The sequence below is a fragment of the Macrotis lagotis genome, chromosome 1 (assembly GCF_037893015.1).
Source record: "Macrotis lagotis isolate mMagLag1 chromosome 1, bilby.v1.9.chrom.fasta, whole genome shotgun sequence".
NCBI lineage: Eukaryota > Metazoa > Chordata > Mammalia > Peramelemorphia > Peramelidae > Macrotis > Macrotis lagotis.
In genome coordinates this window covers 36,317,315-36,340,045 of record NC_133658.1, presented here as the reverse complement: position 1 = coordinate 36,340,045, position 22,731 = coordinate 36,317,315, and the positions used below count along the sequence as shown (strand labels likewise).

General features: G+C 41.3%; 1 protein-coding gene across 1 annotated transcript in view; it reads right to left on the bottom strand.

The window, feature by feature from the left end:
* Window positions 1-5,094, bottom strand: part of LOC141495753 (uncharacterized) — a 59,825-nt gene extending 54,731 nt beyond the window's left edge. The window contains exons 1-2 of the mRNA XM_074197459.1: window positions 5,011-5,094; window positions 2,743-2,836 (exon numbers count right to left, since the gene is read on the bottom strand). Of these exons, the coding sequence (XP_074053560.1) occupies window positions 2,743-2,778 (36 nt within the window). The 5' untranslated portion in view covers window positions 2,779-2,836; window positions 5,011-5,094. The remainder of the gene's footprint in view (window positions 1-2,742; window positions 2,837-5,010) is intronic.
* Window positions 5,095-22,731: the final 17,637 nt, after the last annotated feature.

Genomic DNA, 22,731 nt, shown 5'->3' with positions numbered 1-22,731 from the left:
GATAAGATCCAAATGGATACAGGATGTAGACATAAAAAACAATACTATAAGCAAATTAGAAGATCAAGGACTAGTTAATGTCAGATCTATGGAAAGGGAAGCAGTTTATGTCTAAGGAAGAGGTGGAGAACATCACTAAAAACAAACTAGATGATTTCAATTACATTAAATTAAAAAGCTTTTGCACAGACAAAATCATTGTAACCAAGATCAAAAGAAATGCACTAAACTGGGAAACAATCTTTACATCTAATGTTTCTGACAAAGGACTCATTTCTAAAATATACAGAGAACTGAGTCATATTTTTTTAAAAAAAGGCATTCCCCAATTGACAAATGGTCAAAGGATATGCAAAGGCAATTTACAGATGAGGAAATCAAAGCAATCCAGTTATATGAAAAATTGCTCTAAATCATTACTTATTAGAGAAATGCAAATTAAAACATCTCTGAAGTATCACCTCACACCTCTCAGACTGGCCAGTATGACCACAAAGGACAATGATCAATGTTGAAAGGAATGTGGGAAATCTGGGACACTATTACATTGTTGGTGGAGCTGTGAACTCATCTGACCTTTCTGGAGAGCAATTTGGAACTATGCCCAAAGGGTAACAAAAATGTGCATACCCTTTGATCCAGCAATACCACTACTGGGTCTATACCCTGAAGAGATGATGAAAAAGAGTAAAAACATCACTTGTACAAAAATATTCATAGCAGCCCTGTTTGTGGTGGCAAAGAATTGGAAATTAAGTAAATGTCCTTCAACTGGGGAATGGCTTAGCAAACTGTGGTATATGTATGTCATGGAACACTACTGTTCTATTAGAAACCAGGAGGGATGGGATTTCAGGGAAGCCTGGAAGGATGTACATGAACTGATGCTGAGTGAGACAAGCACAATCCAGAAAAACATTGTACACCCTAACAGCAACATGGGGGCAATGATCAACCTTGATGGACTCGCTCATTCCATTGGTGCAACAATCAGGGACAATTTGGGGCTCTCTGTGATGGAGAATACCATCTGTATCCAGAGAAAGAAACATGGAATTTGAACAAAGATCAATGACTATTACCTTAAATTTAGGGGGGAAAAACCTGTTATCTCACTGTCTGATCTTGCTATCTCTTATACTTTATATTTCTTCCTTAAGAATATGATTTCTCTCTCATCACACTCAATTTGGATCAGTATATACCATAGAAACAATGTAAAGACTGACAAATTGCCTTCTGTGGGGGGTGAGGGGAGGGAAGTAAGATTAGGGGAAAAATTGTAAAACTCAAAATAAGTAAAATCTTTAATAATAAAAAAAGAAATCTATTCCTTTCCTACTTCTGTCTTCAGGATATCATGAGTCTTCCCTCTCCCTCTCCTTTATAATGACACAGCTGCTTTTGCCACCCTTCTCAACACTGGTGAACATAACAGTTGGGAAATCTTTGCATTATGTCTGTATGAATAAATGAGACTCCTTTCTTCATTCCTAATAGTGGCAGACTAAACAGACTAAAAACATTCCAATGAGACAAAGAGTTTGTTCTGAGATTCAGAATTTCTGGAATGAACTACTTCTTTCCAAATGATAATCTCACTCATTAACTTTGATCTATTAGTTTTAGCAACATATCAGGAATCTCTACAACTTAAGGTCTGGGAGACAGGTTTGAGGTTTTTAGGGTAAGTATATTCATTCACTATGTCTCTTTTAAGAGAGTCTAAGCATAAACATATATGGCAATACATGAACCCTGAGAAGGATGTGATGATGATGATGATGATGATTTTCCTTCATTCTCGAAAAAGACCATCATGAGTCATCTGAGTCCAATGGCCTAATGTGAAAGGAATATTCTCATCTGACCATTCCATCAGTGGAGACTGCACATGCTTGGGTTTGAGACCCCTCAGTTATCCTGTCTGCTACAAGAGTTTACTGGGGTGTGGCTGCCGTGCATGCTATAGCATTTTGGAGCCACAGGTGAGAATTCAGTCTCTTAGGTGAACATCAAAGGTGAAAAGCAGCCCTGAAAAAGGACTCAGCAAAACCTCACATCAGAGGTACTAATCTTTCTTGAACACACTCTACACTTGAATATGGAAATATGTTAATATGATTGTGCATGTACAACTTATATCAGACTGTTTGCTGCCATAGTGGTGGTGGGGAATGGGGGAAGGTGAAGAGAAGGGAAGTTGGTAGAAAATGTGGAGTTCAAAAGCTTACAAAAGAATGTTGGAAACTACCTTTGCATGTAATTGAAAAAATATAATAAAAGCTTCATTTAAAAAAAAGAGTTATTTGCCAGGAATAGCTGTATTGCTACTGTCACTAAGGAAACCAAGAATATCCATTTTATACTTGCTACACACACAGGAAATCACCCACTCAATTGGCCAGATGAGTAACAGATTAATACTATTCTGTCAAATACCATTTAATTGGTTCAATATAATTAATACCAGGCCAGCGTCTTAATTTTTACAATTTCTACATTCTGTTCAGGTTATCAAAGGGCAAGAAAATGAGAGTCATATGATCCCCAGGAGGTATGATCTAGAACAACAGCCAACCTTATTTCCCAAATAATGTCTTTCTGCACCATCACAGATCAGATTACTTAAGACTTCTAGGACAGCCACAGATTCGGGCATTACAGGGTAAGAGAAAGAAATATATCTACACACTGTGGAATGAGCTGGTATTATTTCAGGAAGCAGCAGATTGCACTTACCATGCTGGCCCTGGCTGTCTGGGCTACAGATGCCATTCCTTCTTCTTCAATACTCTCACCTCCTGGGGAAGGGCAGAGGCCACAAGAGGCAAAACTGGGGAGGAAGGGGAATTACAAGTTAACATGGACCTCATTTAGCAGGATCTGCATTCATAGGCAAGAAGTCCCAGTATATGTTCTAGAAGGGTTTATCCCCCCCTCTCAGTTTCCCATGTCACCTCTCCATTGAGGTGACTAGTAGAGAAAACTCCGGGGCTGTTCCCAGGTGACAAGTCAATTCAATAAATATTTATTGGATACCTACTAGAGAGCGAAAGGGAGAGAAAGGCCCAAAGGGAAATAATCTTTTCCCTCAAACAACTGAGATGATCCCGAGAACATACTGTACAAGCCCAGGAAAAATCAATGGACAGCTGAGGAGGAATAGAAAACCATTAACTGGGGAGCAAGAAAGGCTTCCAAGGGAAGGTTGCATCCAAGTTAAGTTTTGCAGGAAGATAATCACTCTAAGAGGGAAATCTAGACAAGACAGGAGTGTATTCTAGGCACCATAGCTAGTTCCATTACAGTTTTCAGGTGTGAAATGCAGTCCAGTTGGCGGGTGGGTGAAGATGGGAAGAGAGAAATCAAGTAATAAAACTGTGAAATCAATGTAGGTTGAAACCAAATACTACAGTTTGTATTTGCTGTTATCCTTAAAATCTGAAGCCCTTAGAGACCCCTTAAAAACCACCTTGTCTCTCTCTATCTAACCTATAAATGATCATACCGCTAACTTATAAATGATCATACCACCATTACTAAAAGAGCTCCAATGAGGGAGAGCACACTCCCTTCCAAGGGAGTCCATTCCACTTTGGGAAACTTTTCTTTGTTAGGAAATGTGTGACTTTCTAATCAAGTCTAAATTTGCACCTTCCTAAGTTCCATCCCTTGCCCTTGAATGTATCCTCTGAGGTAAAGCAAAAATGAGGCTAATCCTTCTTCTAAATGAGGACCCTAATTCAAATAGCTGAGAAAATTTTTTTTTCCTGGGAGCTTTCTATTCTTCTGACAAAAATTCTTGATTCCTTGAAATGATCTTTGAATGGAATGCACTACAAAACTTCAGCATCACTCCTGTATTTTGGTAGCTCCATAGTTCCTTTAAGATAAAAATATATTCTGGTTGGCATTTAAAGCTCCATACATGTTGCCTCCAACCTATTTTGTAATTCTTTTCATACATAAGCATTTATTTTTTTTCTCTTCTTTCCTCCCATCTCAATGAAAAAAAAGGAAAGAAAATCAAAACGCTGGCAACCAATACACACAATCAATACAAATTCTCACAATTAGAAACGTCAAAAAAAAAAAAGGAATCTCTTTTTGCATCTGGAGTATATGACGTTTCTGTCAAAACATGGGCGATACAGTTCATCACTGGTCCTCTGGGACCAATATTGATTAGTCAGATTTCCTATGTCTATTAAAACTGCCTTTTTTTAAGAAAGACTTTATCTACTCTGAGTTTACAATTTGCCCCCACTCTCGCTTCCCTCCCCCACCCCCACAGAAGGCAGTCTGTTAGTCTGTCCTTGTTTCCGTGAGCGCACTGGGCTCAGCCGAAGGTGACCAGAGAGGAACCCTGCCCCTGAGGAGCAAGCACGAAGTAGGAGATGGCAGAATTACGTCCTAAGGCCAAGCTGCTTTTCTTTCTGTTTGTTTTTAAGTTTTTGCAAGGCATGTGGGGTTAAGTGGCTTGCCCAAGGCCACCCAGCTAGGCCATTATTAAGTGTCTGAGTCCGGATTTGAACCCGGGTCCTGCTGCCTCCAGGGCCGGTGCTCTATCCCCTGCGCCACCTAGCCGCCCCCAGCTGCTTTTCTTGATGACGTCACTGACTGAGGGGCTTTTGGCTTCGGTTCCCCCCAGCGCGACCCCCCCAGGCTCCGGGCCTGCGCCCACCCTGGGCCCACCCGTGTCCTGTCACTCACCCCCCCCCCCCGCGGCTCCACGCGCTAATGGGCACGGGCAGGCCACACGCCACGCCGCAGGCCCGGAGGGGCGACCCCCAGCAGGGCCGCGTCCCCGCGCCCCCCGCGCCCCCCGCGCCCCCGCGCCCTCCGCGGCCCCCGCGCTCGCCCCTCCCCCCTCCGCCCCGCGCGGCCCAAGGACCTGCCACGGGTGGGGCTGCGTCTCCTTCACTGGGGGGCGGGGCGGGGAGGGGGAGGGGCGGGCGGGGCGGGGAGGGGGAGGGGCGGGCGGGGCGGGGAGGGGGAGGGGCGTACCCGCGGCCGCCGCAGCCGCATCCCTGCTTTCTCTTCTCCCCGGCCGCCGGGCCTGGGCTGTGCCTTCAGCCGCGGGGCAGCGGCCGCGCCCCCGCGCCCCCGCGCCCCCGCGCCCCCCGCGCCCCCGCGCCCCCCGCGCCCCCGCGCCCCCCGCGCCCCCGCGCCCCCCGCGCCCCCCGCGCCCCCGCGCCCCCGCGCCCCCGCGCCCCCCGCGCCCCCCGCAGCGCCCCGCGGGTCACGGCTGCCCGGAGGAGGGGTCTTGCCCAGGGTCGGGCCGCGCTCGGCCGCAGAAGAAAGGTGCGGGGAGCCGCGAAGCCGGGGCGGGGGCGGGGCGGGGGCGCGGCGGGGCGGCGGCCCCGCTGATTGGCGCTGCGGGGAGGGGCCCGGCCCGCGCACGCGCAGTGCCTCCTGAGGGGCGCCTTCCGCCCGCCCTGCGGCCTCCGTCGCCCGGCGCGGCTCCGGAGCCTTAGAAACCAGAGGCGGCGAAGGGAAGTGCAGAGGGTCAAGGACGACCGTGGCCTTCTGGGAATCGTAGTTCCGAGGGCGCGCAGGCGCACGAGCCGCGGCCCTGAGGCGGGCATAGCGGGCCGCCGCGGAGGCCTAGAGCCCCATCCCGCACGGAGGGCCGCGGTGGCGCCCTGCGCCTGCAGTCGGGGGCCCGGGGTTCGAATCCAGCCCCAGACACTCACCGCGTGACCTTGGGCAAGTCCTCACCCTGATGGCGCGTCCTGCGGGCGTCCTGAGGCCCACCTGGCGCGGGCCGTGCCCGGCCTGACGTGGCCTCTCCGACGTCCTGGCCTTCTAGAAAGGCCCCACGAGAGCTTCCATGGTGCCGCCCCCGCCCCAGCCTCCACCCCCCGGCACTGTGGATGGCCGCCAGAAGCCCCGAGTTCAAATGCAGCCTCAGGACACTTACCGAGCTCCTGTGGCTGGGCCTGGGCCCACACCTGTAAACAGCGCCACAGGCCCGGAGCCAGGCCACAACTGCCTGGGCCACAGGGAGCTCCGGCCCTGGACCCTGTGGGGGTGCAATGGGGCTTCCGGCCCGGGATGCTCGAGCTGAACCCCCTTATGCACCACACAGCAAAGCGGGACTGCGCCCCGGTCACTCCCGGGGATGTCCGGAGCCGTCACGGCTAGTACCGGCGCGGGGCCCCATGCACATGGGGGTGGGGGTCCCAGAGAGCTGCTTGGCCCCCCACCTAAGCAGTAGAGGCCCGAACCGGACCGTTTCACCAGCAGGCCGAGTGTGGGGGCTTGTTCCTGGGGGGAAGCCCCGGGGGGGACGCAGGCCAGACAGCGGGTGGCTGCTTGTAGCTTCTGATGAGGCCGAAGCAGGGACTTCTGCCCGCTGTCCAGAGGCATCCACGTTTAAGTGGCTGAACTCTGACCCAGGTTGTTTCTGTAAATGCGGATTGGTGGGCTTTTATATTTAGTCTGGAGCTGGAAACTCAATGACTTCTTACCTCCCGGTGCAGGTATACGTAGCATACAAGTGAAAACTGGCAAAGGTAATTTGGTATTGAATTTAATGGCCCAAATGTGAGAGTGGGGAGCAGAGCCCCCTCAGTGAAACACTCAAGCTCCCATGATTGAACCCAGTCGGATCATCTGCTGTGTGCCCTTATAATATTCCAGTCCCTGGGGAGCCCATGAGTCTTAAATAGACATTAACTAGTGGTTCCTCAAGCTGCTTCCCAGACTCTTACTTGCCATATTCTCCAGTCTTTAATACCATTACACCACACTTGATTACAATTGTATTTATTGAATGTTGCATGTAGGGAATAGTTTATTCAATGACTTAATCCTAAAGAAGGGAAATTTCAAAAAACAATTATTCCATAAATAATACCATTTTTATCCTATCCTACTGTGAAGAAAGAAAAAAAAAACTTTGAAATCCCTTGGCTTCTATCCAGTTGTTTTAGAAGCTCATTAAGATTGGACTAGAAACAGCAAAAATACTAGACCTATGGAAAATCAGCATCCCCAACCAGAGAAGTCTCATCAGGGAAGAAAGTTGTATAATAATGTAGGAAAATCTCAGGGAGATGGAAACAAGGAGGATGGAGTTTTAGGAGAAAACTCTGCCTGCCACTTAGGAAGTACTCAGGATTTATTACTTTAACCCCCTTCCCATTCATTGAGAGTGGTCCTCTGAGAGGAATTTTTAAATTATTGAAAAAAATGCAATTAGCAATCATAAACAAATATAACATTTCAATATACAAAGTACATTGTTATGACACCATAAATCTTTAAAATATGTTAAATTTAGCATTTTCTTTCTTTCTTCTTTTTCTTTCTTTCTTTTCTTTCTTTCTTTCTTTTTTGGCAAGGCAACAGGAATAAGTGGCTTGCCCAAGGTCAAATGGCTGGGTAATTAAGTATCTGAGGCTGGATTTGAACTCAGGTCCTCCTGACTCCAGGGTGCTCTATCCACTACCTGCTATTTCTAATACAATTTCTCTGTGAATATTTTGACTGTTTTCTTTTGTGTATTTTTAAATGTTTCACTGTCACTCCTATTTTGTCACTTTGATTTTCCCCATACATTTCTTTACCCCCAACACACACACACACACACACACACACAGCCACATAGACACCCCCTTCCTGAATCTAATTAATTTGTGGAACAAGGAGCTGGGAGCACAAGGGCATGCCTGGGGGTGGAGCTGGGGGCAGACGCACAAGTAACTGGGCAAGTCTTGATTCTTGGGCAAAGGCAGTTAAAGCCCCTTCCCCGGATCTGGGTTGTGAGAGAATCCACAGGAACCGGGGAGGCCTTGGAAGCCAAGTTTAATTCTTTGCTCACAGTCAAATCAAGAGCAATGGGAGACAGCCAGCACAGGTCAAGGGACAGTCTACCAAAGGGAAAACGGGGTGAACTTCAGTGGGAGAATCTGAGCCGCCTTAATTAACAGATGGTTAGTGGTTAGGGAGCTTTGGTCTGTGGCTTTCCCAGGGGAAAGGGTGGGGAGATGGAATAAGGGGCCGGGAATTGTCAGTGAAGGAAGGGAGGAAAACAGTTCTCATTTACAGATTAACATGGAAGTGAGGGAAGTTCAGGAGCTTCGGCTATGCAGGGACACATGGGAGGAATTCTCTCAGGGATGCTTTTCTACATCCAAAAGCCTTTCTCAGTCACACAGACTCAAAGTCTACCTTATCACAAAGATAAATGGTGGAATCTTCTCAAGCCTGTGTTTTTAGCCAGGCAAGGACAGAGAGGAATTTTCCCATGTGTATTTCTCTATCTCAAGGCTTGTCAGGCATAAGCTCCAATATCAAATTATGGTTTACCCCATCAGTTATGCTTCAATCCCACTTGATAACTAGGTAGAGAGAGTGCAGAGGTAAATGGCAGGGGGAGGAGGGCCTGGGCCTGCCCCAGAGAGAGAGACAGAGGGTGGGCTGGTGGAGGAGGGCAGGCAGCATGGGAAGAGGAGAGGAAGACTCACGTCCCTAAGCTCAGATCTACCTTGGGAGCACTCAGCAGAGGAGGCTGATGGTGCTTGGGCTGAGGAAGGAGGCTGGGTCTCTTGTTTTTTTTTTTTACAAGGTTTTTGGTGGTAGACAGCCTAACTTAGCTGTACTACCTTGGGGTTAGTTCCTTGCCACATCCCCATCCTCTCTAAATTGTCAGCAAAAAATCCACCTCGTAGCAAAGTTATCAAGACAATGTGGTGTTACCCCGGGTTTCTGGAGCTTATCAGAGGTTTGTGTATCATGAGAGCAAGCGCCCTGCAGCCAGGAGTCGATGGCATCCCTTCATTTAGCACATGGTCTCAGGAGGAGCAGAAAGTTCACAAGGAGCCATTGTGCTCTTTATCTTTGGAACAGTCTGTATGGACAGGACTTCAAGATTGCCCTTTGCTTCTTAGAAACTTCTATACTAACTCTAGAAGGGTGGAAATGGGACACGATACAATCTAAACACACTTACCTCATAACAAAAAAGTACAATCAAGAAAATCAAATCCCCACCTTGGCCAGGTTGGAAAATGTACACCTCATCCCTCACCTCTACCAGGAGGTGGGAATCTACCCACTTCTCTCTGCACCACTTCATGAAAGGCCCTTTGGTTCCCCTAAATCTGTCTCTTGTAATAACTCTTAAAATAATTTTCTATCACATTCAAATGTCATCATTTGCTCAACTCTTCTTCACTAACTCAGCAGCTACTTCCTCCCCCAGTTTTGCTACAATAAAAAGAACCTTCTACAAACCTTTTATGTGGTATTTCCCCTCTTTAATTTCTTTGAAATATGAAGGCACATTTTAGTAACATTGGGGAATATATAATTCCAATTTATTTCCCAGAATGGATAAGACAATTTGCAATACTGATATGCGAGTCCTCCCAAAATCCCTCTGAAAAATATTTTCCATTTGTGTCCGTCTGATGGCTTGAGATGGAATCTCTGAGTTGTTTCATTTTATATTTCTTTTATTAATTATTAGAAGAATTTTCTCACATAAATGTTGATAGCTTGGATTTTTTACCTTAAGAATTAATTGGCTATTCCTATCTTTAACTATTTGTTGGTGAATTGTTCATGCTCTTTTGGATTTTTTTTTTTTTAGGTTTTTGCCAGGCAAAAGGCCACACAGCTCGGTAATTATTAAGTGTCTCCAGTCAGATTTGAACTCAGGTACTCCTGGCTCCAGGGCTGGTGCTCTATCTGGTGGACCACCTAGCCATCCCAGTTCATGCTCTTTTTTTAAGGCAACTTGCCCAGAGTCACAGCAGGTTAAGTGTTTACGGTCAGATTGGAGCTGAATTCAAGGCCAGTGTTCTATCCACTATTTCACCTAGATGCCCCAGAATTGCTCATGTTCTTATAGGGTTCTATCAATGACATGGATGGGTTGGGTTTATATCTTGCAACTTTGCTAAAGTTGTAAATTTCTTGACTTAATGTTTTAAATGAATGTGTCATATATTATAATCTATCATATGTCAGCTATCTGCCATAAACTGTCATGTCATCTGCAAAAGCAGAGATTTTTTTTTCTCTTTTCCTATGCTATTCTCTAATTTATTTTCATAGTACTCTAACTAGGCTCAGATGGCACAGTGGATGGAGCACCAGGTCTAGAGTCAGTTTGCCTCATTTTCTTCACCTCTAAAATGAGCTAGAGAAGGAAATGGCAAACCCTATCTTTGCCAAGAACACCCTAATTAGGGCCAGGAGGAGTTGGACATGACTGAAATGACTGAACAACAAAAATGGCTAGTATTTCTACAAGTGTATCAAATAACATTTGGCGCTATCTTTGATTTTTCCCTGATCTTACGGGACATGTTCAGGGTTTCTCCAGTGTATGTAACGCTAAGTCTTGATTTGGAATAAATATGTTGTTGAGTTGTTACTATTCCAGTTTAATAAAGGATCTCATTCCTATGACTTCTAGTATCTTTCTTTTTATTAGGTTGTTTTTTTCATTGCAAGGCCAATGGGGTTAAGGGGCTTGCCCAAGGCCACACAGCTAGGTCATTATTAAGAACTCAGGTACTCCTGACTCCAAGGCCCGTGCTTTATCCACTACACCACCTAGCCGCCCCTGACTTCTAGTATCTTAAACATAAATGGGTGTTGTATTTTCTTAAAACCTTTTTCGACATCTATCATTATAATGTTATTTTTATTGTTTTTAATTAATGTGGTTTATTATGTTTAATATTTTTGTTATATAAAACCAAACCTACATTCCTGGTATGTATCCAACTTAGTAATAGTTTATAATTTTAAAATTATGTTGCTATATTATATTTACCATTATTTAATTTGATACTTTGGCATGAAAATGCAAAGAGATGTCAATACACACACACACACACACACACACACACGCACACACACATATGTATATATGTGTCTGCACTTTGATTTTCTATGCCTTAGGTCATCTTTCATTGTAAGAAGTAATCATGGTGAAGGAGCCTACTTTCCATACTACCACTAGCAACAACTGCCAACCAAACACCAAAAGGAAAAGAAACACAAGATCCCTGGTGAGCAGCACTCCCCAGGACCTCTGTCCTTTTTTCAGCTAACTTTAATCATTATCTTCTCCTGTGGAGAAGAGTCCAGTCATCCCACCAACTGCCTGCCACTCACAAGGCAACAAGGAGGCTTGGCTGAAACAGCAGGTATGTTGAGGGATGGATGGGAGGAAGCATGTGCCAAGTAATTAAAACTACCTTGACCACCATCTGCCCTGGGACCCTGATGGAGATAATACAGGATCAGACAACTTGAGCCAAAAACTTAGGGAACAGCAATAGCCATCAACCAGAAGGGCTTCAATCCCAGCCCCCAGGTCCCATATTGAGAGAAATCCTTGTAGAAATCCTTGAGCTGTTAGAGAAAAAAACAAGGACTGACCAGCTGCCACCAAGAGGAAGATAATCAAAGGAGTCCTGTGAGTGGCATCCCCTTCACCACTCCCAGTCCTGCTTCCAGTCCAGCTCTCAAAAGCACCATGTAAAGAAAGGGGCTAGCCACCTCGAGCAACACCCAATTAACTGCCACTCCCTGGGCAGAAGGACCAGGCTAGCTGAAGTAGCAGGGCACTGTGAGGGGGAAAGAAGAGGCAAAGGACCAGGCAAGTCAAACCACCATCAGATCTCCTCAGGCCTGAGGCTGACAGCCTTGGATACTAAACAGTCAAATAGTTCATCATTGGAGAGTAATGATCATTTTATCTGTGAAAATGACATTTAATAAAAGAGACATGGCCATCTGCTTTGCTGCAAGAATTTCCCTCTGATTTATAGATTAAACCTTCCATATGTGTTGTCTCCTAAGGCACAATACTAGGAATATAGCATGTGCTTAGTAAATTCTTGATTCATTCATTTCATCATAGGTAGGATCAGTTCTTTGCCTAGTTTTATAAAATATATATAAAGGTATATTATACATATATAGAAAATATGAAAATGTGTTAATTAAATGTTTAATAAAATTCACTTATAAAATTCCATCCCAGCCTGGATATTTTTCTTTGAAAGATAATTACTAATTCAATTTTTTCTGTTATTAGAATATTATTATATTCTTTTATTTGATGTAAATTATCCTTTTTGCTGCCATATAAGAGGACAAAAGAGATGAAGCTACCTATCATGTGAGACAGTAAAATATGCAACTTTCTCAGGTAAGAGGCAACACTGTGGATTGTGATGTAGTGAATTCATTAGAGAAATATAAGAAGACTGTCCAGAAACAGTGAGGGCCAGATTGAGGATCTGCAAGAAGTCTGTGGTGGACCCAGACTGAATGGTTATTTTAAAATTCTCCACCTTTGTTCAACAGATGTGAAGGAGCAAAGGCAGCAGAGGGTGGGAGTGATCTAAGGCTGAGGCTGCCAGGGTATCATCAGTAATGTGAGGGGCTAAGGGATGCAAGAGGAGATCACAGAGGTTAACCGATGCACCAAGTCATAAGCCTTTGAAGCCAACCTCCAGGACAGTCTCTTTCCTTCTTCAATAAACTCAATCTTTCTCTTAGTTCCAAATCCTGCCTGTATTCTAGGGGACTACCTCTATCCTTACAAGATATATCCTGAGAAAATGAAAAGTAATCTTAAGAGGAAAGATCCTGGGAGTTGGGGGTGGGGGAGGCAGAGGAGAGAATGGAGGATTGAAGAGAACAGGAAAGATTTCATCCAGATGGTGAAATTTGTGCTAAGTCTAGCAGGATGGACCTAAGAAGGAAGTCTATTCCAAGCATGGAGCACATCCCCTTTAAAAGTAGTGTCCAGGGGCGGCTAGGTGGTGCAGTGGATAAAGCACCAGCCCTGGAGTCAGGAGTACCTGGGTTCAAATCCGTCTCAGACACTTAATAATTACCTAGCTGTGTGGCCTTGGGCAAGCCACTTAACCCCATGTACCTTGCAAAAACCTAAAAGTAGTGTCCATTTCAAGGAGCAACAAGTAAACCAGTATATTGTGTTTAGATGATAGAAAATTAACTTGTTCCAGAATTTTGTTCCCTGGTCCCCAGGGAATCTATACCAGATGAGTCAGCCTTCAGAAGTCATTGATAGGCAAGAGCACCTAAGCAGATATATACTGGAGATCATCATCAAATCCAGTCACATACTGAAACTTCAGAGGTCACTGAGTGAAATCCCTTTATTTTACAGATGAGGAAACTGATATTTGGAAAACATGAGGGAGCTTGTTCATAGACAACACATGAGAAAGTGAGATTTAGAAGCAAGTCTTCTGGCTTCCCTGGTGTCCTTTTCACTGGATTCTTTTTACCAAATCTTATGCTTAAAGAGAAGACTTTATAAGGAGAAGACAGAAGCTATGTGATGAGTTAGCAGTTTCTCTAAAATAGATTTGTGAGTTTTAGTCAAATGTTAAAGAACGATGTTGAAGATGTACACTGACACTTGGTTATCTTCGAAAATTATTAGTTCTTTATTTCTCCTGTTTATTTTGATCTTCAGGATAACACGTTATTCCAGGATCCACACACTCCTATGCCCTAATTACCAGAACAGCTGCCCCTGGATTCCATCTTCCCTGGCATTCAGAGTGCTGGCAGGTTTCATACCTGTTTGGGGCAACCCCAGTTTTAGCACCCTCATTCCCTATTCTCTAGTATTCTACTCTAGATCTACCCACCCATTTAATTGAGCTCTCTGGAATGCCTGCTCCACAACACACTTGTTTTCATCTAAAATCTTTTCGTTTCTCACTCTATCTTCTGGCTCTCTTCTTGGATCCCTCCAGATGACACTGCATCAGTGACCACCCTTTCCAGTACTGGCTGCACTTTTGTATATTCTTCCACTGCACTCATCATCAAGGGGAAGTTGGAGGATTCCAAGGATGTGCCCCATGCTCTCTGGGCCACTTCCTGACTCACTTTACCACCATCACTTACAGCTTCTTCTCCTTTGACATTCTCCCTACTTCAGAATCTGGTCAACAGTATCTATAGACTTACATGTCGACACCATGGCATTCTTCCTTCTGCATGAGGCCAGTGCCTGGCTCACTATCCCACTCCAACTGCTGCCCTCACACTAGGGGTGTGAGACATTTTGATCCTTCCTTAACTACTCTGACTTCTCAGTTCCTCAATCCAACTATTTGATCTACAGATAACCACAGCTGAGCACAGAGATAGCCACAAGATTGGAGCTTGCCATCACCCACAGATGTTCTACTTGCATATTCAGGAACTCAGATATTCGTCTATCTGATTCACAATCTGTTATTATTTTATATTTTAAAAATTTTTGTGTTTAAATTTGAACTTAACATCAAAATGGGGAATTTCCAAATACACAGGACATAAAGATGATTCTATATGAAACCATGAATCCTCATTTCCAAACATCTTTTAATGTAATAGCTAACATTAATATAATGCTTACTAAACATCTCATACTTTATAATTATTATCATCTCATTTGATGCTCATAACAGTCCTGGGTAGCAGATGCTGCTATTATTCCCATTTTACAGATTAGGAATCTGAGGCTTACCCAGGGTGACAGGACTACTAAGTGACTGAAGCCAGACTTGAATTCAGGTTTTCTTGATTCAAGGTCAGCACTCTGCCAACTGCCCCAAACCTATGTATGTGATCATAATATATAACAAAAATCACCACAAAACAACCTAGAAGACAATAGAGATTATTACTGCATTAAGTCCCTTGCCTGTCAAATCCCAATGATAGCCTCCAGTGGCCAGAAAAACTATCAAAATGACTGTCTTCTCTTCTCTAAATTCAGTCTGGGGGGCAGCTAGGTGGCACAGTGGATAGAGCACCGGCCCTGGAGTTAGGAGTACCTGACTTCAAATCTGGCCTCAGACACTTAATAATTGCCTAGCTGTGTGGCCTTGGGCAAGCCACTTAACCCCATTTGCCTTGCAAAAACCTAAAAAAATAAAAATAAAAATACATTCAGTCTGGAGTCTGCAGCCAAGGGTCCTCCTCTCAAAGCTGCCTCCAGCCTTGAGCCATTGCCTGTACCTCATGTCTTTGTCTTCAGCTGATGGAAGTGCTCTTTCTCCCTCAATAGTAGTGACTGCGGCTAGACATGATGAACATTGGAGTGGGGGGAGAGTGAAGTGAAATTCTTTCCCCTTTCCCTGGAGGAGAACCTTCCACAGGCTGCTCCTGGCACTCTCCCTCAGATGGCTAAAACGGGCAGATGTAGCAATTCAATTCAGCCCTTTCAGGGCCGCAGAGGAAGGTCACATTTTCCTGGAGCTAATGGAGCTGCCTCTTCCATCAGAGGAGAATATTTAAATTCATCTAGGGATTGGTGGGTATTAATACTCTGCTAATTTATTACAATTTGACCTTCATGAGAGCAGGGATCATATGTTTGCCTCTGGGCCTTGATACACTGCCTATTCCATAGGAAACTCTTGAGAAATGATTCATTGAATCAATACATTAACACCCCCTCCATTGAACTGTTGTAAAACAAATCCCTACCAACACCTACTATTAGGGACGTGAAAGTTTCTCATTAGCGAAGAAGTATTCTAAAACTCCCTCACCTTTGTCCATTCCCCACTAATATTTAGTTTTTCCTCAGAACTTCACAGGAATTCAAGGTAATTTTCTTGATCTAGCTTCAGTTCATGAAAGGAGTATTGGGAAGGAGAAAGAGAAATGAAAAGTGGGCATTTGTGTATTCCTTGAGAGGTGCTGAGAGGGATGCAGAGGAATTGAACCAAAATTGCCCTAATTCAACTAGAGGTTCCTGTGTGAGGTATTATTCTGGGGAAGTCAAGTCTCAGGTATCTGTATAGAAAGGTTAAAAAAATGGAAATATATTAAAGCCACAAAGATGTCTCAAGACTGTGCCTGAAGGAGGCTGGCAGAGAGTGAAAGCAGAAGAGTATAGATGACCAAAAGTGGAAGGATACAGTAGTAATAACAAAGGCAGTGACAGAAAACTGAAGGGAGAGGAAGACTGGCAGAGAACTCCAGAACTAAGGAGCAGCAAACAAAATAACAATGATCCATCCCCAAAGGCCTCGTGTGGAACTCTGGTTCTCTAAGTCAAATGGACTGTCTAACTCTGGGTGGGTGCCTCTGGCAACTTTGTCTGGTGATGGGGCTCTCATCCTTTCAAAGGATGGAGGAGGTGCTTTATCAAGATGGCAATGACATGCAAAATTCTTCCTCCATATCTGTTAAAAGAGATTCTCCAAATACCAGGAAACATGCAGAACTCTTTCAAAATTATTTTCCTTTTCTTTCAAATATAAATTGTAATGAAGATATTGACCCAGTGAAATAAAAGGTGATTGATTTTACTACAAAATACTTAGTACAATTGGAATTTAACTGAAAAATCACTGATTTTTGTGGAGAGAAGCTTATCCCCACTGTGTAAGACAAATAATGGAACTTTTCATTTCATTTGTAGGGGGAAGTTAGGTGGTGCAGTGGAGTCAGGAGTACCTGAGTTCAAATGTGGCCTCAGACACTTAATTGCCTAGAGGTGTGACCTTGGGCAAGTCACTTAACCTCTTAAATAAATAAAAAATAAAAAAAAACCTCTTAAATAAATAAAAAAATCTTTTATCTGAATTAAGACCTTCAGGGATGGCTAGTTGGTATAGTGGATAGGGCACTGGCCTTTGGAGTCAGGAGTACCTGAGTTCAAATCCGGCCTCAGAAACTTAATAATTACCTAGCTATGTGACCTTAGGCAAGTCACTTAACCCCATTGCCTTGAAAAAACAAACAAACAATAAAAGACCTTCAACACTTGTAACCATCAAAACAGGAAACTCAAGTTGATTGAATAGCCACCATGATGTGTCTATTTCCTTGTCAAGAAACCATTGCCATCACACTGATGTTTTACAATTAAAATTTAACTTAGTCTCACTTATTTATTTTAAATGTATTGTCTTGTTAGTATATTTATATACATTTTAGTGAATTTTTAATATTTATTTCAATATAAATGGTTTTTATAATATTTATATTATTTTCTTTGATGCATTTAAAAATATTAGAGAAGGGGTCCATACCATCACCAAGACTGAGAAAAGGGTCTAGGACACCAAAAACTTAAGAGGCCCTGCTTTGGAGTCACTAGCCACAGCCTCCTCATAGACTTCATATGAAAAAGTGCACTAAATCACTATGGATTAGAGAAATGCAAATTAAAACAACTCTGAGGTATCACCTCACACCTATCAGATTGACAAACATGACAGGAAAAGAAAATGATATATCTTGGGAGGGGATGTGGGAAAACTGGGACACTAATGCATTGTTGGTGGAGTTGCAAACTGATTCAACCATTATGGAGAGCAATTTGGAACTCTCCCCAAAGGAAAACTTTGATCCAGCAATCCTACTATCAAGTCTATCATAAACAAGGCAAAGGAATCACATGTACAAAAATATTTATTGCAATTCTTTCTGTGGTGGCAAAGAATAGGAAATTGAGGGCATGCCCATCAAGTGAGGAATGGCTGAACAAGTTGGAATATGAATGTGATGGAATACTATAAGAAATCATGAGCAGATCGATTTCAAAAAATCCTGGAAAGACTTTCATAGACTGATGCAGAGTAAGACAAGCAGAACCAGGAGAACTTTGTACACATTAACAGCAACTTTGTGTGATGGTCAACTATGATGGATTCGCTCCTCTCACTAATTCTGTGATCAAGGATAATTCGGAAAGACTTGTAATGGAAAATGCCAGTCACATCTAAAGAAAAAATTATGGAATCTGAATGCAGATCAAAACCTACTCTTTCATCCTTTTAAAGGTTTAAATATAGTCTACTGTTTCAATATTTTGTTCTGTTTTCCAAGATTATACAAAGAGGAAGCACGTATACCAATGTTTTGGGATTAATGAAAATATTTCTACCAGAATTTTCATCCTCCCATATGGTAAGAAGGAGGGTAACAGCTTATTAGGCAAATGTCCTCTGTGCAAAGGGAGATTAAGACATTCATTATCCAGATGCATAAATTTACAACATCTAAATTCAATGTAGCAAATCAATTAAAAAATTAAATACAAAACCTAATCTTTTTTGAAACTGGGAATCATCAATGCACCCATGATCCAAGTGCAGTGGCCCTCATTTCTGGCCCTGATTCCAATACTATTTGACACAAGTTCTTTGACTTGCTCTCCTATTGCCCATTCCTTAGGCAGATGGCTGGTTCCTCTCTGTTCCCAGGGACTCAGCATAATGGTGTCAACCAGTGCAGACACCTGATCTGCAATCCCCAATTTGTGGTTAGGCATTATCAATCTATCATTTTCAATTTTCCCAGTAAACCCAGAGATTATTGGCATGAGTCCCCTGGCCCAGCCAAAACCTGTTTTCTAATTACTGTGGCTTGTTTTTGTCTCATCTTAAATTTTATAAAAGTTTTTTTTTCCACAGAAATGTTTTCACATTTTTAGAGAGAAGAAAAGGGGCTAGTATGGTCTCTGCCTTGTTCAAGTTAAAGTTTTCATTGCCTGAGAACTAAATTAATTACCAGCATAATTAGGTACTTTTAAAAAATGTTTGTAACTTAAATACTTCATATCATATTTTTCAGACTTTTGTCCACATCATATTTGCAGTTTATAGTCCCACAGTTAAAGCTTTTAAAACAAAAATACAAATTTTCAGAATGAAATTTTCCTTGATCACATTGTGGAAATGTAAGCTCAAGAGGAATGGACATAACAGCAAAATTATAATTATCTCAACAAGGTAGCTAGCATAATTATTTTAACATTACCAGCTTCCTGCTTTAATAGCTGGAAAACAATAAAATTATTTTCAAAAAGCAGGAAGAACAAATTTAAAATGTTGTTCTTTTTTGGGAAGAGAAAGGAGTAGACAATTCTTTTTAGAATTGGTTGTAGCCTAAAAATACCCAATTTAACAATTTATAATAAATCCAGAGAAATTATACTTAATTCTTATTCTTACTGTAGCTCTCAAAATGATTTTTTAAAAATTTCAGGCCTGATTTGCATAGGTGTCATGAATTTATTGTCTTTATTTACAAAGCAATAAACCTAGGAGGTAAGAAGACTTTTAACTCAGAAGTTTTCCATTTTATTTTTCCTTAACCCTCATCCCAGGTTAAGCCTCTGGGAAAGTGGCCAATAAGAAAAGAAGTTTCCCTTTTTCAATGAGTCCCAGAAAAAAGAAAATTCTGCTTTAAGTCCACTCAGAAAATAAGAGGAATCACAATTGAAATATCTATGGCTCTAATTTAATTTGCTTCCAATTAACATAATTATCTATAAACAAATAAAAAATCAACAAATGATTTTGGTAGCTTTCACACACTCATAGCCATATAAAATACTCAAAAAGTGTTCAGAACGACTATCTTGGGATGCTTTTTTTCTTTCTTTGAAGTCTCTGTGTCTCAAATAAATAAACTTCTTCAATTTCCTCTCCCTCCACTTTTCTTAAGTACTTATATTTTATACACACACACATACACACACACACATATAGACTTTAAATCTTGGAAAAATACTAGATCATAGAAGTATATACATTCCTTAAGGAGAATAGGAGTGCACAGAAATATACCTGGTTCCAATAACATGAAGTTACTTTGTCAAAGAAAGAGTCAGGTTATGGAATTTTTGACTATGGTCAGTACAGGAGAAGAAGTCAGTTTTCAGATGATAACAAATCAGATAACCCAGGCAATGAAGTGGATACACAAAACCAGAATCATACTATGAAATTCCAGAAATACTTCAAAGAGTTAGAGAGACATGTTCTGAAGCACAGACACTGATGGGAGTTATCTCCTTATATTAACTTCTTATATTTATAGCAATTATAAGGTTTCTCTCTAATTATGAATTCACCTATTTTTAGAAGATTTTTCTTCATTATTTTAAAAGATATAACTAATTCATGACAGTTTTATGACTACTATATCCTATGAATTTTCTGGTAATGATGGTCTTTCTACAGTCATTCCAATAATGAGATTTCCCTCCAGCATGAATTCTGTAATGCTGAGAAAAGTTGGAAAACTCAAAGGACATTCCATATTTATTACACTAATATGGTTCCTCCTCTGTTTTTTGATGTTTAGGAAACACTAAACAATGATGTAATAAGGTATTTCCTACATTAATGTGGTTCCTCTCTAGTATGAATTCTATGCTGAAGAGTTAGCTGTACAGTAAGTTCTGCACTTGCATGAAGAGCCTAACTATATTTATTACATTAAGTAGGGTTTGTCATTATAGTGATTGTTTTTTTTCCAGTAAGACAATTCTGATGTTGTTTAAAAGAACTCTTCTTACTGAAGGCCTCCCCACATTCATTACATTTATAAAGTTTCTCTCCTATATGAATCCTCTTATTTTGATGAAGCCCTGAGCTGTAATGGAAGGCCTTACCATACTCCTTACATTCATAAGGTTTCTGTCCTGGTTTTGCAGGCAAAACGAGTTCTTTGCACTCAAGGAAGTTTTCTCACATTTATTATAGCCAAGATGTTTTTGTCCAATATGAATCCCCCAATGTAAACTAAGTTCTGTTCTCTGAAAGGAAGAATATGATCAGCACTGTCTCTTTTTCCCTATTTCTCAAAGGCTCTGTCTGCTCACTAATTTTATAATTGTTCTCTTTTCTTCCTGCTTGAGAGGTCCAATTTAACTTGCTTTATACAGAAAACATAAAACATGCTATGTAAAACTCAATGAAATATAGATAATATTCTTACATCAATAGATTCAGGATTAAATTTCTTTCTAAATGACCTAATAACTCTTTAATGACTCTATTTTTAGAGTAAATAAAGAGGAGTGTTAGAGGGATGAAAAAGACCTGTCCTGCAAATGACCAACATTTGAATATAAGATAAAGATTATATTCACAAAAAATTTGGTTTTCATATCTTGCAAATATTGCCTTATATTTTAAGTTGAAACTAGGGGGGATAACTAAAAAGACAAAAATAAAGAGAATCTTATATAGATTTGGAAAGAAGAGAATGCAACGAGTCACCAGGGGAACAAGCCTAAGAAGGAATAAAATGAGGAGCAATATAAAGTAGTTTGGCACATTAGGAAAAGCAATGGATTTAGAGGCAGAGCACATAGGTTTAATCTTGCCTCTGCCACTTATACCCATGGCCTCTAATTTCTTTTTTGAATTTTCATTTTCTTTTTAATATGAACTTAAAAAACCTAAACAAGAACATTTCAGTATACAAAGAAGATTTTTAAAATTCTATATATGAAGCAATGAACTTTCCATACATTCTGAAAGGTTTTAAAATTGCATATTAAGTTTAATCTGGTAGTAACAAAACTGTGTTGCTTGTATGTGTCTGTTTATAACTGTCCTTCTCTTCACTGTGTATAAATGTTTCTTTGATGTTCTTTTTAAATTCCATTGCTGCTCACCAAATTCTCTATCCCTCCCCAAATCAAAAGCCTTCCTCTATATAAGTATAATGTAAGTATAATCAAATATAAGTATAATAAACAATAAGTACAATCAAACAAAATAAATCTGCACATTGACTACATATGAAGGAGAATAGTTGTCTCATTTTTCACCTGGAGTTCAAATGAACCAAGTGCCAAATCCAGCCCATTGCCTAAGAGTTAAAAATGCACTACATTTTTAAATTTAAAAAAATTGCTTAGTGAGTCAAACAGAATTTCTTAGTGGATAAATCAATTTGACACCTGAACCAGTCCATCAAAACTTTCTTTACTGCCTCAGTTTGTTGATTTTGTCCCATTAGTGATTTCTAAGCAATTAAATTTTATTTTTTTAAGCAGTAAGAATTTGCCTTCTCTAACCTGTTCCCTCTCCCCAGCTGAGAATGAAAGAAAAATCAAATTTCTTAAACAAGCATGTAAAGTCAAGGAAACTGAGTTTCCATACTGGTCCTGTCCAAAAGAAAAATATATGTGTACATGTTTCAATCTACACTCCTAAGTCTTTCACCTCTTGTAAAGATGTGGACATTAGGTTTTTATCTTGAATCCTCTGAATTATAGTGGGTTATTTTGGTTATTATGATTATGATCCTAAAAGTCTTAGAATTGTGTGATTTACAATATTGTTGTCAATGTATAAATTTTCCTCCTGTTTTCATTCTCACTTTGTATCAGTTCATCCAAGTTTTCCATATTTTTCTCTAATCATATCCCTCATCATTCCTTAAAAAGCACAATAGGTTTCTACATTTTTAGACCACCAAGTTTACCACTTCCTTAACCATTCTCTAACTGATGGGCATTCCCTCAGATTCTCATTCTTTGCCATTTCAAAAAGAACTATATTTTTAAACATCTTTAGACTATGTATATTTAGGATTAACTCCTTTTTTTTATCTTACTTTAATTCATTTACTCTCTTCTCCCCTATCCTTATTTCCCCAATGGAATGAAACATATTTCTATACCCAACTCTGTGAGTTTCTGTGTGTGTGTGTATGTGTTCTTCCCTCCACTGACCAGTTCAAATGAATGTAACTCATCTGCTCCCCTCAACCTTTCCTGCTTGTCTGTAAAGACATCTTCTCGTGCAATCAAAAATTTCTCCAGAGAAGACAAAGTCAAAGTTCTGAAGACATATCACATTGTCCAACATTTTACAAATGTTCCTCAATAGAATTATTATTTACAATGATTCATTTGATTAATTTTCATTTTATCACTCAAATAACTGCTTCTTGGAATGT